This window comes from Contarinia nasturtii, unplaced genomic scaffold, assembly GCF_009176525.2.
Source record: "Contarinia nasturtii isolate CC-2019 unplaced genomic scaffold, AAFC_CNas_1.1 Cnas_scaffold_1240, whole genome shotgun sequence".
Classification (NCBI taxonomy): domain Eukaryota; kingdom Metazoa; phylum Arthropoda; class Insecta; order Diptera; family Cecidomyiidae; genus Contarinia; species Contarinia nasturtii.
Window position 1 is genome coordinate 1,057,719 of NW_022198581.1, and position 12,525 is coordinate 1,070,243.

Below are 12,525 nucleotides of genomic sequence, written 5' to 3' on the forward strand. Positions count from 1 at the left end.
AATATAGAAAGGAACATATATTCAAAAAAGCAGCATCTTCAACATACGACCTATGTAAAAAAAACTGAGCAAATTCAAATGGCATGATGATATGAACAAAACGCGGCGAATTGATCAGTGTAACTGGTAACACTAAGTTGGCAACATATTTGACTGTTAAACGATTTTGTTGAGGTATTGCCACAGCTGTTTCACTGTCACTGACAGCTATCAAAAAAACCAATTGGAAAAAAGGAAAACACAATATATACGAGCAAATATTGTGCAAACTACGACATACATCATTGTAGAAAATCTCATGTTCGTAGTGCTTTCGTTATCGAGTTTATTTGCTTGGTGATGTTTTTGTTTAGTTTTCTGTTTTGAAATGGTTAAATGATGGTTGCACATTTCAATAATATAAAACGTAATTTATTAAATTTTTATAAACGAAAATTTGATGGTGAATTTAAAACAAAAAACAAATGTGTTTGAACACCGTATCAATCAATAATTCAATGTGGGAAAATCAAACGAAGTTCAAATGAAAATTAATAACATAGTTCAGCGTCTTCGATAATATTCCACCGTTGACAATTAAAAGTCGAATTTGAAGTGGCATTGTATGGCGTTTCATTTGTCAAATTGATGTGATTTTCATTCAGAAACAATTTAAATAAACTTCATGACATTTTTCCTAATTGACAAATTTGTGTTCGCTTTCTATTTTTGCAGTGCAACATTTCTGCTTTGCTTATGCATCTTACTTACACAGCGATTACCGTTTTTTTTGTTGTTGTTGATTAATCGAAATAATTGTTTTGTGATTGAATGTCAAATGAAGAGAGACTATTTACAACAAAGAACAACAAATCGCTTTTGTGTTTTCTGATTGATGTGCGTTCGTTGGAATTTTGCTAGCAAAATATAAAATTGTTCGAGACACATTACTAAATGAATGAAATCAATTTCATTTACCGACGTAGTGACTTCAGTAGTGGGGAAAAAATACAAAACAAAACAATTACGACAGACGAACATAATAGATTAAAAATATAACTCACATCCGATTGAAATTCATGAAAATTGAAGAGGCTGCACAAATTCGAAACATTTTGGTATACGCAACGTCAAAGCAATCATCATGTTTGTCAATGGTAAGAAGAATTGTAATCGATTGTGATATTAGATAACCTCGTATCTCGACAATATTCTATTATTATCCATTAAAACCCATGAATCATTTTGTGATTGTACTATATATATGCATGTATGGTTTTTATTCGGTATAATTCATGTGAATATGTACAGATTTCATTCAATTTATTTGACCCAAGCGAAAACCGCAAAACTTACCAAAAACATCCGAAGACGAAACAAATTATCTGTATGAATGTAGCAATAGAAATTTTAGTGTGGAAACAAAGGAAAGAAAATGTGAACATTTTGCAACGTCATAATTTGATTAATTCAACACCATATGTTGTCGCATGATTAAATCATGCATTCATTAGAAGGAATCTTGATGAATGTTGTTTCATGCCATTCACGGTATGTTTTACGTGTATGAATGTCATTTATAATGTCATTATGCCGAAACTGTGTGACCCATTCGAAGAACTTTAACAACAAAAAAACCATGAACCTTAGTAAACACCCTACACTTCCGACTTGAACACACCAAAAAATATCAAAGCATAAATATTTTGCTTACAAATAAAACAAAATTAGTTATATGGCCTTAAATTTCTCGGCAATTGTGTATAACAAAGTTGTGATTGAAAACTTGTATTCTTATCGCCACAACTACACGCTTGAAATGGAATGTAATTTTCGACTGGGCTTTGTTGGAATGTTGAAGTAATAAGAATGCGTCAGAAATAAACATGAAAAAAAAAACACTTGTTAGATGTACTCTTGAATGTGCGTGTGTCGTATCATAGAGCAATTTATTTTTAAAAAAAATACGAATTCATTCGAAATAATGAGTAAAGTCTCATAGTATAGTGGCAGATAGTGTATTAAATAAACATGTTGATCGTAATATGGGCTGCCAATAGTAGTATAGTTCGTAGTGATTAAAACATCGATTTGTGATTGGAACTCACACACGTGTGATGGTTTTATTGTATGCGTGTGTTGTTGCTCAGCTCAATTAGTCATTGAGAGAGTTTTGTCAACTTGAATACTCTGACGAATAGAAGAAAGACTCGTGTGAGACAGTTCAAAAGATCATCATCGCACCACAAACTCTATTGAATCAATTTCTGTAGAAATTCAGCAACAAAAAGAAACTAGATTTTATATTTAAAGCCGTGTTTTAAAAGCAATTGTTTTTCTTGTGTTTTTGTTTTATCATATATTCTTTTTCGTTTATTTTGCTGTGCATTTTTTTATAGTTTCAAATAATTTCGTAGTTTTGTGATTTCACGTCCTATTTTGAGGCACACTCGCGCGCATATTTGAAAACGCGATTGCTGAATGGAGACAAAGCGGCACAGATCATTTTCAAATAAGGACTAGAGCATCACTCTTTTGTTTAAAATTCGATTGAAGCACGTAATTATCATTAGAGCGATGCCGTCGATTTTCAAAAATCCAAGAAATTTGAAAGGCCTTAAATGTGTGTACTAAAATGTATTTTTTATTTGATTTTTTTAGTAGCCGCTTTTAATTTTTCTATTTCGTTAGTTTTTGTAGTAGTGTAAAAATGTAGTAGTTGCGCTTAATTTTCAAATTCGTTTTTTTTTTCCTGCTATTTCGCAATACACAATAATTAAATCAATTTTACTGTATAATATTGACGGATAAAAATTCATTTGAATATAGTGCTACGCAGTTTACTTGGCACCGATGCTGGTCCGAATAAGGTAATCGAGATCAAAACTGATTCGCTGGGAAATTTGCCAGTGTTGCTACGTGATGAGGGAATGGTATTGTATGGGCCGGCACTTGGCCAAATTGAAAATCGAAAAATCCAGTATGAAATTGTAATGAATCGACTATGCAGCGACAATCTGAACACAGCATTCAGGTAAAGACAAAACACATTAATGCTTTAAAATGGCAAAATAACGATTTTTTTTTACATTTGTAGCTTGTACCGTGCAACAAATCAGACTGAAGCCGAAGAAAAATTCAACTCTTTTTTGCATCGACTGCCAACGTTTGTTTCAATTGCCAAAGAGGTGAATTTACATCAAATGATTGATGATAAATAATCAATTTTATTGCTGTTTTATTGAACTCTTGATCTCTTCTTTTTGTCTTAATAGATGTATAACATAAATGGTCTACAAAAAGTGTGCGACATTCTTTTGGAGAATCCATCGTGGACAATAGCTCATTTGATCACGAATTTTAATTTAACCGAATACATAAATCATCCTAAAGTATTGGATCTAATTGATGAGGCTGACTATGTTACAAACATGACACCAATTCAAGTAAGTACAGCTAATATGCCACAAATTTAACATGGAAAACTAAAAATAAATAAGACGTTTGAATTGTCATCATATCGCTTCAAACAAGTTCCAATTTGTGAGATGATTTGACACTTTTATAACTTATGTTGCGTGAAATAAAATTCTGGAAATTCAGCAATAACACTGTTAACATTAAGTGAAATCATAAAAAAAAAAAAAATAAAAACAAAATATTTTTTTTCATTCGGAAAAATCCTGTTTAAAATTTTTTATTTTAAAATAAACAAAAACTTAATTTTTACAATCTCAATTGAATTAAGGGTTTCAAGACAATTAAAAATTTAAATTATTTCCGCAATTTTGAATAATTTCTTTATATTTTGTAAATATTTTTTGTAGCTAGCTATCAAATGCAGTCACCTCGAAATGGTTAAAAAACTATTACCGCAGTGTAAACTCAATCATTTGGATAATAATATGAATTCGATATTTCATTATGCAGCACCAACCACGAAAGAAATCATCAATGTAAGTTTGACTCAAATCATTGACATGCTCAGTGCTCACACGCACTCATGCACACATGCAAGATGTCTTTGCCGTGTATCGGGTCACATGTATATGCTATACATTCAGATTAATTGTAATTTAATTTGTTGAACCGTTTCTTTCTTCTTTTTTTTCTTCCTTTCAATATTTCATTCGTATTACTCATTCATTTACCACAAAACGGTGTTGTGGTTGACGGTGCTTGCAAACTTTGACACATTTGGATCGCCATCGCCAGTTATTAGTCACAAAAAGCACTGAAAACATAAATAATTTGAACAACGAAGGCTATACACCGTTACATCTGAGCTGTCAATGGGATAAACCGGACTGCGTAAAAGCATTGCTGGCCGCTGGTGCTGATGCCAATATACAAAGTGCTAAAACTAAAGGACCAAATAATAACAGTAAGTGATTGGCTAATAAAAGCTTGAAGCAAATAACGAAATACGTTTTTTTTCATTGATTCACGATAATTAGCTCTAATTGAATTGAATTGATTTTGCTTTCAAATCTCCGTCAGTGTAATTCACCAGAAACGCTGGTTTGCTCGATTTAATCTAGTGTAAAATTGAATGAAACAACTGAAAATTAAGCATTTTCAATTTTTTTGCGTGAACAATTTTATTTTATTGATTTTGTATTCCAAGCGGTTCCAAGCAATAATTTAATGCTGACAAAACTCCATGTAATTGATGGAAAATGGATTTTACCATGAAATAGAGTACGAAGTTTTGCCAGAACCGTTCAGAAAATGACAGAAACCTTTTCGAATACTCGAAATTTTCGAAACTGATGATTTGTCGGGCATAAATATTCTATTCCAAAAGTAATAACCGAGTAGTCAGTCATCAGTTTCGGACGTTTTGGATAGCAATTTGTTTGTTAATTTAATTAAATGAATATCTTACACTGTGTTGTTCTATGTTATAAATTAATTTAAAAATATTCCATATATTGTAGTAATTACGTGTATTTTTACTCATATTACGTGTCCATTTTTTTCTCTGTGCCTAACAGGTACTATAGCCGTTTGCCGTGAATTGGACACACGCAAATTGGCAACCAGTGAAATGAAAAATGGTGGAACACCATTGCACTGGAGCACTTCACGCGAAGTGTTGTTAGAGTTAATTTTACGCGGATGCAATGTAAATGCTGTCAATTTTGACGAAAAGAGTGCACTGCATATTATGGTCGAAAAGAACAGCATTGAGTGTGCCGTTGCATTGTTAGCACACGAGGCTGAAGTGGATATTGTTGACAAAGATGGTAATACACCGTTGCATATTGCCATTGAAAAGAAACTACTGCCAATGGTACAGTGTCTAATTGTGTTTGGTGCTGATTTCGATCGACCAAATGGACAAGGAAAAACGCCACGTCATATGGTTGGCAAAAGCTCACATCGAAATGCAGACGATAATATTTTGTACATTCTTCATTCGGTTGGTGCACTGCGTTGCCATGAGAGCAATACAACTTGTCCCAGTGGTTGTAACTTCAGCGGTGATTACAATGGTATTAAACACCTGAAATTAAATTTAAAATTCTGCCAAAAATACTTAATATATCCAAATTGATTTTATCAGGTATTCCACCGGAGCAACCCGAATCACCGGAACGTCGTGAACAAATTTACCAAGTGTTAGCATCCACAAGTCGATCGCATCGAAATAACATAGCCAATAATATTACCAACTTTCTATCGAATTCATCCAGCATAGACTCACCAACTGGGTAAGACATATTTTTCTTTTTAAATTTATCAGTTGTGTGAGTTGAGAAAAGAAAATGATGAAATTACATACTTGATTAGTCCTCAGGAGCCAGTTCGAGCGATTGTTGATGTGAGCGCTGAGGAAAAAGGACGTACAATTATGGATACTTTGTTGAGTATGTTTTTGAAGAAGGAAACAGCACCAAATCTCATCCGTTTTGACAATGAATCGGAAACGATAAGTCATGGTGACGAAGCGGACGAAGACATGGAAGGTGTTGATGCAGCCGATGGTGAAAATGATGAAACCGAAACCACCGTCCATACAACCACCGAAACCAATGAAAAACGTTCGGAGTTGGGTCGTGGACGGCTATTATGTATGGATGGCGGTGGTATTCGTGGATTGGTTTTGGTACAAATGCTATTGGAAATTGAGCATATAGCAAATACACCAATACATCATATGTTTGATTGGGTTGCCGGTACAAGTACGGGTGGAATATTGGCGTTAGCACTGGGCGCCGGTAAAACAATGAAACAATGCATGTGCTTGTATCTGCGCATGAAAGAACAGGCATTTATTGGTTCACGTCCATACACCAGTGACAATCTTGAGAATTTATTGAAAGACACTTTAGGTGCAAATACGGTTATGACTGACATAAAAAATCCCAAGGTTATGGTTACAGGTGTTATGGCTGATCGGAAACCAGTTGATTTACACTTTTTCCGCAACTATAAATCGGCTAGTGATATTCTGGGTGAGTAATATTCAATTTTTTTCTGCACTAGAGCTGATATTGATACCGGAGAACTGTGTGGGCACTAGTGACTCACAAAAAAATTGTCCTATCCTTCGTGGTTTCTGTAACAGCTCTGGTGTACAGAAAGAAAGAAAAACACATCATATTAATTGGACGATATTATTTTCATATTTTCAATTTTGTAGGCATCGTAACACCAGATCGTAAGTATTTCTTAATGCGCTTAATTCGAATTTGAAATAAACATAATTTTCAATGTTCAAATCGTGTAGAAAATCGTCGTTGTCCTCCACCACCGCCTGATAAGCAACTCATTTGGAAAGCAGCTCGTGCAACTGGTGCTGCACCATCATATTTCCGAGCATTCGATTACTTTTTAGATGGTGGCCTTATCGCAAATAATCCAACATTGGATGCAATGACCGAGATTCATGAATATAATATGGCTTTACACAGTGTTGGACGAAAATCGGAAATAATGCCCGTTTCAGTGGTTGTTTCACTTGGCACTGGATTAATTCCAGTCACTGAACTAAAGGATATCGATGTTTTTCGACCTGAAAGTTTGATTGATATGTATAAATTAACTCAAGGCGCATCGGCCATTGGTAAAATCAATATTATTTCGTCAGTTTAAAAGTTAAAAAAATAAAAACTGAATTTGATATTTTAAAAATATAGGTAATTTGCTTGTCGATCAAGCAACAGCCGCAGATGGACGAGTTGTTGACCGAGCAAGAGCCTGGTGTAGTATGATTGGAACACCATATTTCCGGTAAACAAAAATCTTTCACAAACACTGTTCGACATAGAAAATATAATAAATATTATTTGTTTAATCCACAGATTCAATCCACAAATGTCCGAGGATATTGCAATGGACGAGAAAAACGACATAAAACTAATTAAAATGTTATTTGAGGCTAAAGCTTATATGCATAAAAATCGAAATAAGGTCATCGAAATGATAAATTTAATCAAATAGATTAGAAAACAATACATCCTCAATTCTCTATACAAACTGTTATTTGTTATTTTGTCAACAATTTGATGTAAGAAAAAAAAATCACCTCACTTTATCTATCGATGTCATAAAATATGTTAACTATTGAAAAAGATTTTAAGAGAAAACCAAAAAAAAAAAAAAAAAAAAAACAATTGCACACGTTCCAAATAAAACGGAAACCAACTACAATTACAGTGTACATTTTCAAATATCGGCTCATTTGTTCGTAGCCTGAATGCAGGTTTATTCATAATAGAATATGTCTTTTCTTGCTTGTATTGAATTGTTGTTGTGATTTCTAAACGTTAAGTAATGTGATGTATTAAAATTATTTATTTATCGAAAGAAAATCTCATATTGAATACCAGCGTTGCACACTGAAAATAAAAAAATTTAACAGTTCGGTGAACAAAAAAAATTCAAAATTCACAACTTAAAACCAAGGTGAAAGTTCAGGATGTTCATAAATTCCAATTACTTTTAAAATCTGATCGCTCACTGTACTCCATTTATAAAGAAAATAAAAAAGACGATTAAATGTGAATGGATCCAATGCATTCCTTCGTAAAGAAAACAGAAAAGATTTATTTATTCAGAAAATGAAGAAAAAAATGTTCAGCAACAAAAAAAAGTATTTAAACCATCAGAAATGACATAACACAAAATCTCTATACTTTTAGTAACTTATTCACAACAATGTAGTAGTTGAAATCGTTAATGTGCCAAAGTTGGAAATAAAATTGACGTTTTTTTTTTTGTGTTTCGCTTTTTAAATGCCGCATATAAAAACCACAAGAGATGTATAAATTAAAATCATATCCATTCATTAAAATGAAAGAATGTTACCGAAATTTACAAATATTTTTTAAGTGTCACACACAAATACACGATTGTTATATTTCTGAATTCGATACCAAAACACCTAGCATAAACATTCAGAAACGAGATTACCAAACACAAAAATTAAAGCTTTAAACCCACAAAAGATCAATTTACCCCCAAAAAAAAATTGCATGAATATTTTGAGAATTTTTCGAGTTGATTCATTTTTCATTTCCGATTTGATAAAAAAAATTTAATGACAATAAAATCATTACAACTGCTTAAAAACAAAAATGCTTCAATAAGACTTTTTAAAGACAATTTCTCTCACACAGACAAAAATAAAATAAATCATACTATTTACGCCATTTTTTCTCATAATTCAATTCACACAACAACAACCAAAATTCCCAACGGCAGTTCATTTGCTTTTTCGACAAAGATCACCTTTGGATCAAGTGCAAGCAAAACAATTTTTCCCTCCACAATCATATTTTTATTTGATTTTTTGTACCTATTTACAACAACATGTGCGACAGAATTTTAACCATTAATAGTTTTCATACTTTTCTATGCGAGATGGTTTAACATTCAAGATCAACAAATAATTTAAGACAATTGTCAAGGAACTCGTTTATTAATCAATAAATGTTCACAAAATTTGAATGAAGATTATTGAAATTGACAAAACAAACAAAATTGTACCTTGTAATAATGTTTTTAATGTATCTATAGAAAAGTTTTATTGAAACATTATGAAATCGGATATTATATTATAAAAGTAAAATGCATTTCATTTGAATGAAAATGTCATACACAATATATTGAAAGAAAGTACATGATGAAATGTATTGATTGCATGAATGGAATGCTGAATGCACTACACAAAAATGAAATAAATGATGAATAAAATGTGCATAATTTGTGTTAATTATTGTAGTTTGTCCGACTTGCGACAGCAGAGATATTGCATTCAACATGTTATTTGCATTTTTCATATAGCGGCTACAAACAGGTAAAATATTAACAAAAAAATAAAACATTCAATTATCTCCTCATAAATGAAACAAAAAGTAAAAAAAAAAACCTTACAAAGTCAATGACGACGAACTTTCTTGTAAACATTCATTATGACATGTATTACATGTGCATGTACTTGTACATACATCGTAGTGAATTCGCCATCTGAAATGATAATGTTTCGACTTGAGCAACATTTCGCCATCATTTGGCTAAATCAATTCATCGGAATAAAAAAGTCATGCGAAGAAAACTGACAGATCAAAATGATATTCATAATAAAAACATAAAGTTTTCTATAAATGGAATTTAATTTTTTCAAGAAATATTTTGTACTTAAATCAGCCTTATATTATACTGCATACCATAGAATTGTTGTCTTTTCGCCAATCAATCAGCGTGTGAAATTAAAGTGAATACCACTGCGAAGCATTGAATAATTGGTGCAAAATTATTGTACAATTGTGAGTTACATTAAAGCCGAACATATCGATTTAGTTTTTTTTATTTTAATTGCGTGAAACAAGTGGAGTTTGTGTTAGAAAACTACGACGCAATACCATTGAATATTCTTTTTTTTATTGTCACAATTATATTTATAGGAAATTCGATATATTCCGATCGTTTGAAGTGAGATTCTATTTTGCGTTGTAAATTATGGCAACAAATAAACCAGCCGCATCAACCGCTCACCAGCATCGTAGTCCCGTCAAAGGCATTTTAAAAACATCCAAAAGTTTCGAAAAGCATGAAACACCCGGGTATGCACACTTTTTCCGTGTTCCAATTGATTTCAGTTTGAGATTTTATCGAATATTTTCTTTTGCTTTAATATCGGCGAACACAACAACAACTCCAACAACAACAACAACAACAACAACAACAATAAAATAAATACAGCATCAATAAGAGTACTAAGTTTGATGAAATCAATGTAAATTTAAACAAACATTAATCAATTTAGCAAATATTAACATATTATTGCATTTAGGTACAATTGACACATCATCCTGCCGATAAAGATTATGGTCACATGAAAATTAATGAACCGAAAACTCCATTCCATTACGAACATGATGTCAATGTCGATGAACTAGATGCTAATTTATTGGCCGAAAAGTAAGCACCATTAACACTTTTTTTTCGTTCTTTTGCGCATTTTTTCAATTTAATTTGGAGTTATTTTATTTTAAAAAATGCATATGTTGTTCTTTTGTGTATAGACTGCAAAAGACGCTAACACACTCTCAATTTATCGATCAATCACTTGAAGAGGATAGTGAAGATGAAGATCAAATCATTGAAACCGAAGAGGAATTACGTAAGTTGAAAAACGATTACATGTGTATTTGAATATACAATCGGCTGTTGTGTGGGCGAATGAACAGTGCATTGCATTTAATGTAAATTTAAAATCGTTTCGTTTCTATTTCATTTTACGATATATTTGTTGTTGTATTTATAATAGAAAAACGAAAAGATTTTGAAAGACGTCGCAAATTGCACTATAATGAATTCGAAGCAGTTTTACGGGCACGTCAATTAATGGAACAGGATGAAGACGAAGATGAACGAATTGAAGTAGATGAATCATCACCATCAGCGAAGTAAACTGGAGTGTACTTTACCGGACCAATTCTTCCATGCAATTATAACCTTGAAAGCAATCCGCGCCTTTGATGTTTTCCATCAATAATGATTTCAGGATAAATAATTCAATGTGATTTTTGTCGACCTTAATCAAATGAAAATCAGCAAACAACATTGTTAAGCAAGATAAAGAGAACAATTGAGTTGATCACTCATACACATTACACCATAATATGCATAAACATGAGCTTCACAACCATTTTTTTACATTAAATGCGAAATGATTAGAATTGTAAGAAATCGATAGGCACTTCTATGCGACTACCAATATATTGATTAAGAGATTGATTTATAATTTAATAAAAACAATTTACTGCTCATTCAAATAACATTAATAAAATGAGACAATAACACATATGGTTTGTTGGCGTTTTTTTCTCATTCTCGTTTCCACAGAATTCAATCGGCCTCTTCCTGAGAAAATATACATTTCTATATTTTAATGTGATATTTTATCGATTTTTTTTTTGTCTCCTACGTAATAAAATTATATAAAAAATCCGTCAATGATATAAAAAACCATGTTAAAATAAATCCTAAACTCATTTGATTTTAATAGTGGAACGATCAAAGAGCGTATGTATGTAGGGAATAACGTTCTCATTGTGTGGCTATGTCTTCAAAAAAAATCCTGATGTTTACATGAATATTTATTAAAACTAAGTCCGTCGATGGTCGAAAATCGACAAATTCATTTCAAAGTGCTAAATTTATACGCTCGAAAAAAATAGATGAAATGAATTCAATGATACACACAAATCATTTCACCTTGTATTTCACACTGACCATATTTCTATATGTATTAGAGTGGTTCGATTTTTATATTTTTTCGAGAATCAAAAATCGTACCCCAATAACCTTTCTAGGAAAGTCATAGAAACGACTATGACAACGAATTCAACTCGCCAGCCCTAGACGATTGAAAAGAATCATTTTTTTGGTGCATTTTTAGCACTTTGAAGCAGAATCTGACGTTAATTTTCAACACACTTCTCATAAAAACATTCACAAAAATCCTATACCAGACAATGTAAGGGCATGAAACTTTACATGGTTTTTTTTTTTTTTTTCAACAAAAAATAACATTCTGAAAGTTTGAAGCAATTTGAGTCAAAATTAGGAACACTTTCAATACAAAATTTTCGATTCTGAGCAAAAAATCGAAAAATTGATAAAATCCTTATTTTCCATTAAAATTTCCTCAAAACTAGCCAGATTATGTATTTTGTTAATAGTGTAATATTCACAAGCTTCTACGGTGCTTAAGTTATTGCAAACGTGCATGTATATCACAAAACGAACATCAGATTCGATTTTGTAAAGGTAAACATAAACCAGCATTCACATGGCGATACATCAATACACGCAAGGGCTCACTGTCACTACTCCCACGGATGACAACTTCATCCGTACCCGTCACGGATGCGGATATATATTTTATCCGTATCCGTTAAACTAAGCTGGCGAATACGGATGAATTGTATGTCCGTGCGATGTGTATCCATGAAAAGTTCTTAATACATCCGTCGCTATTTCTGTATTCACGGATAAAATATTTATACGTATATGTAGTTGTCGACTTAT

The 12,525-nt window shown here is 32.1% G+C and overlaps 2 protein-coding genes across 6 annotated transcripts; both read left to right on the plus strand.

The window, feature by feature from the left end:
• Positions 1-288: 288 nt before the first annotated feature.
• LOC116345150 (85/88 kDa calcium-independent phospholipase A2) lies at positions 289-8,223 on the plus strand. Of its 5 annotated transcripts, none has more exons than XM_031774264.1 (15): positions 289-406; positions 715-1,136; positions 2,379-2,602; positions 2,809-3,013; positions 3,077-3,167; positions 3,255-3,425; positions 3,807-3,935; positions 4,195-4,363; positions 4,977-5,477; positions 5,549-5,696; positions 5,776-6,440; positions 6,629-6,646; positions 6,716-7,051; positions 7,125-7,218; positions 7,290-8,223. In XM_031774264.1, the coding sequence occupies exons 3-15, from the start codon at positions 2,557-2,559 to the stop codon at positions 7,426-7,428; spliced, it is 2,712 nt and encodes a 903-aa protein (XP_031630124.1). In that variant the 5' UTR covers positions 289-406; positions 715-1,136; positions 2,379-2,556; the 3' UTR covers positions 7,429-8,223. The 5 variants fall into 5 exon arrangements, with proteins under 5 accessions (XP_031630124.1, XP_031630126.1, XP_031630129.1 ...); XM_031774266.1 differs by having other exon boundaries at positions 2,397-2,602; XM_031774268.1 differs by having other exon boundaries at positions 296-406; positions 966-1,136.
• A 1,317-nt stretch (positions 8,224-9,540) lies between these two features.
• Positions 9,541-11,261, plus strand: LOC116345226 (protein phosphatase inhibitor 2-like). The gene is made up of 6 exons (XM_031774430.1): positions 9,541-9,755; positions 9,894-10,052; positions 10,192-10,225; positions 10,283-10,410; positions 10,515-10,612; positions 10,760-11,261. The coding sequence occupies exons 2-6, from the start codon at positions 9,949-9,951 to the stop codon at positions 10,900-10,902; spliced, it is 507 nt and encodes a 168-aa protein (XP_031630290.1). The 5' UTR covers positions 9,541-9,755; positions 9,894-9,948; the 3' UTR covers positions 10,903-11,261.
• The last annotated feature ends 1,264 nt before the right edge of the window (positions 11,262-12,525 follow it).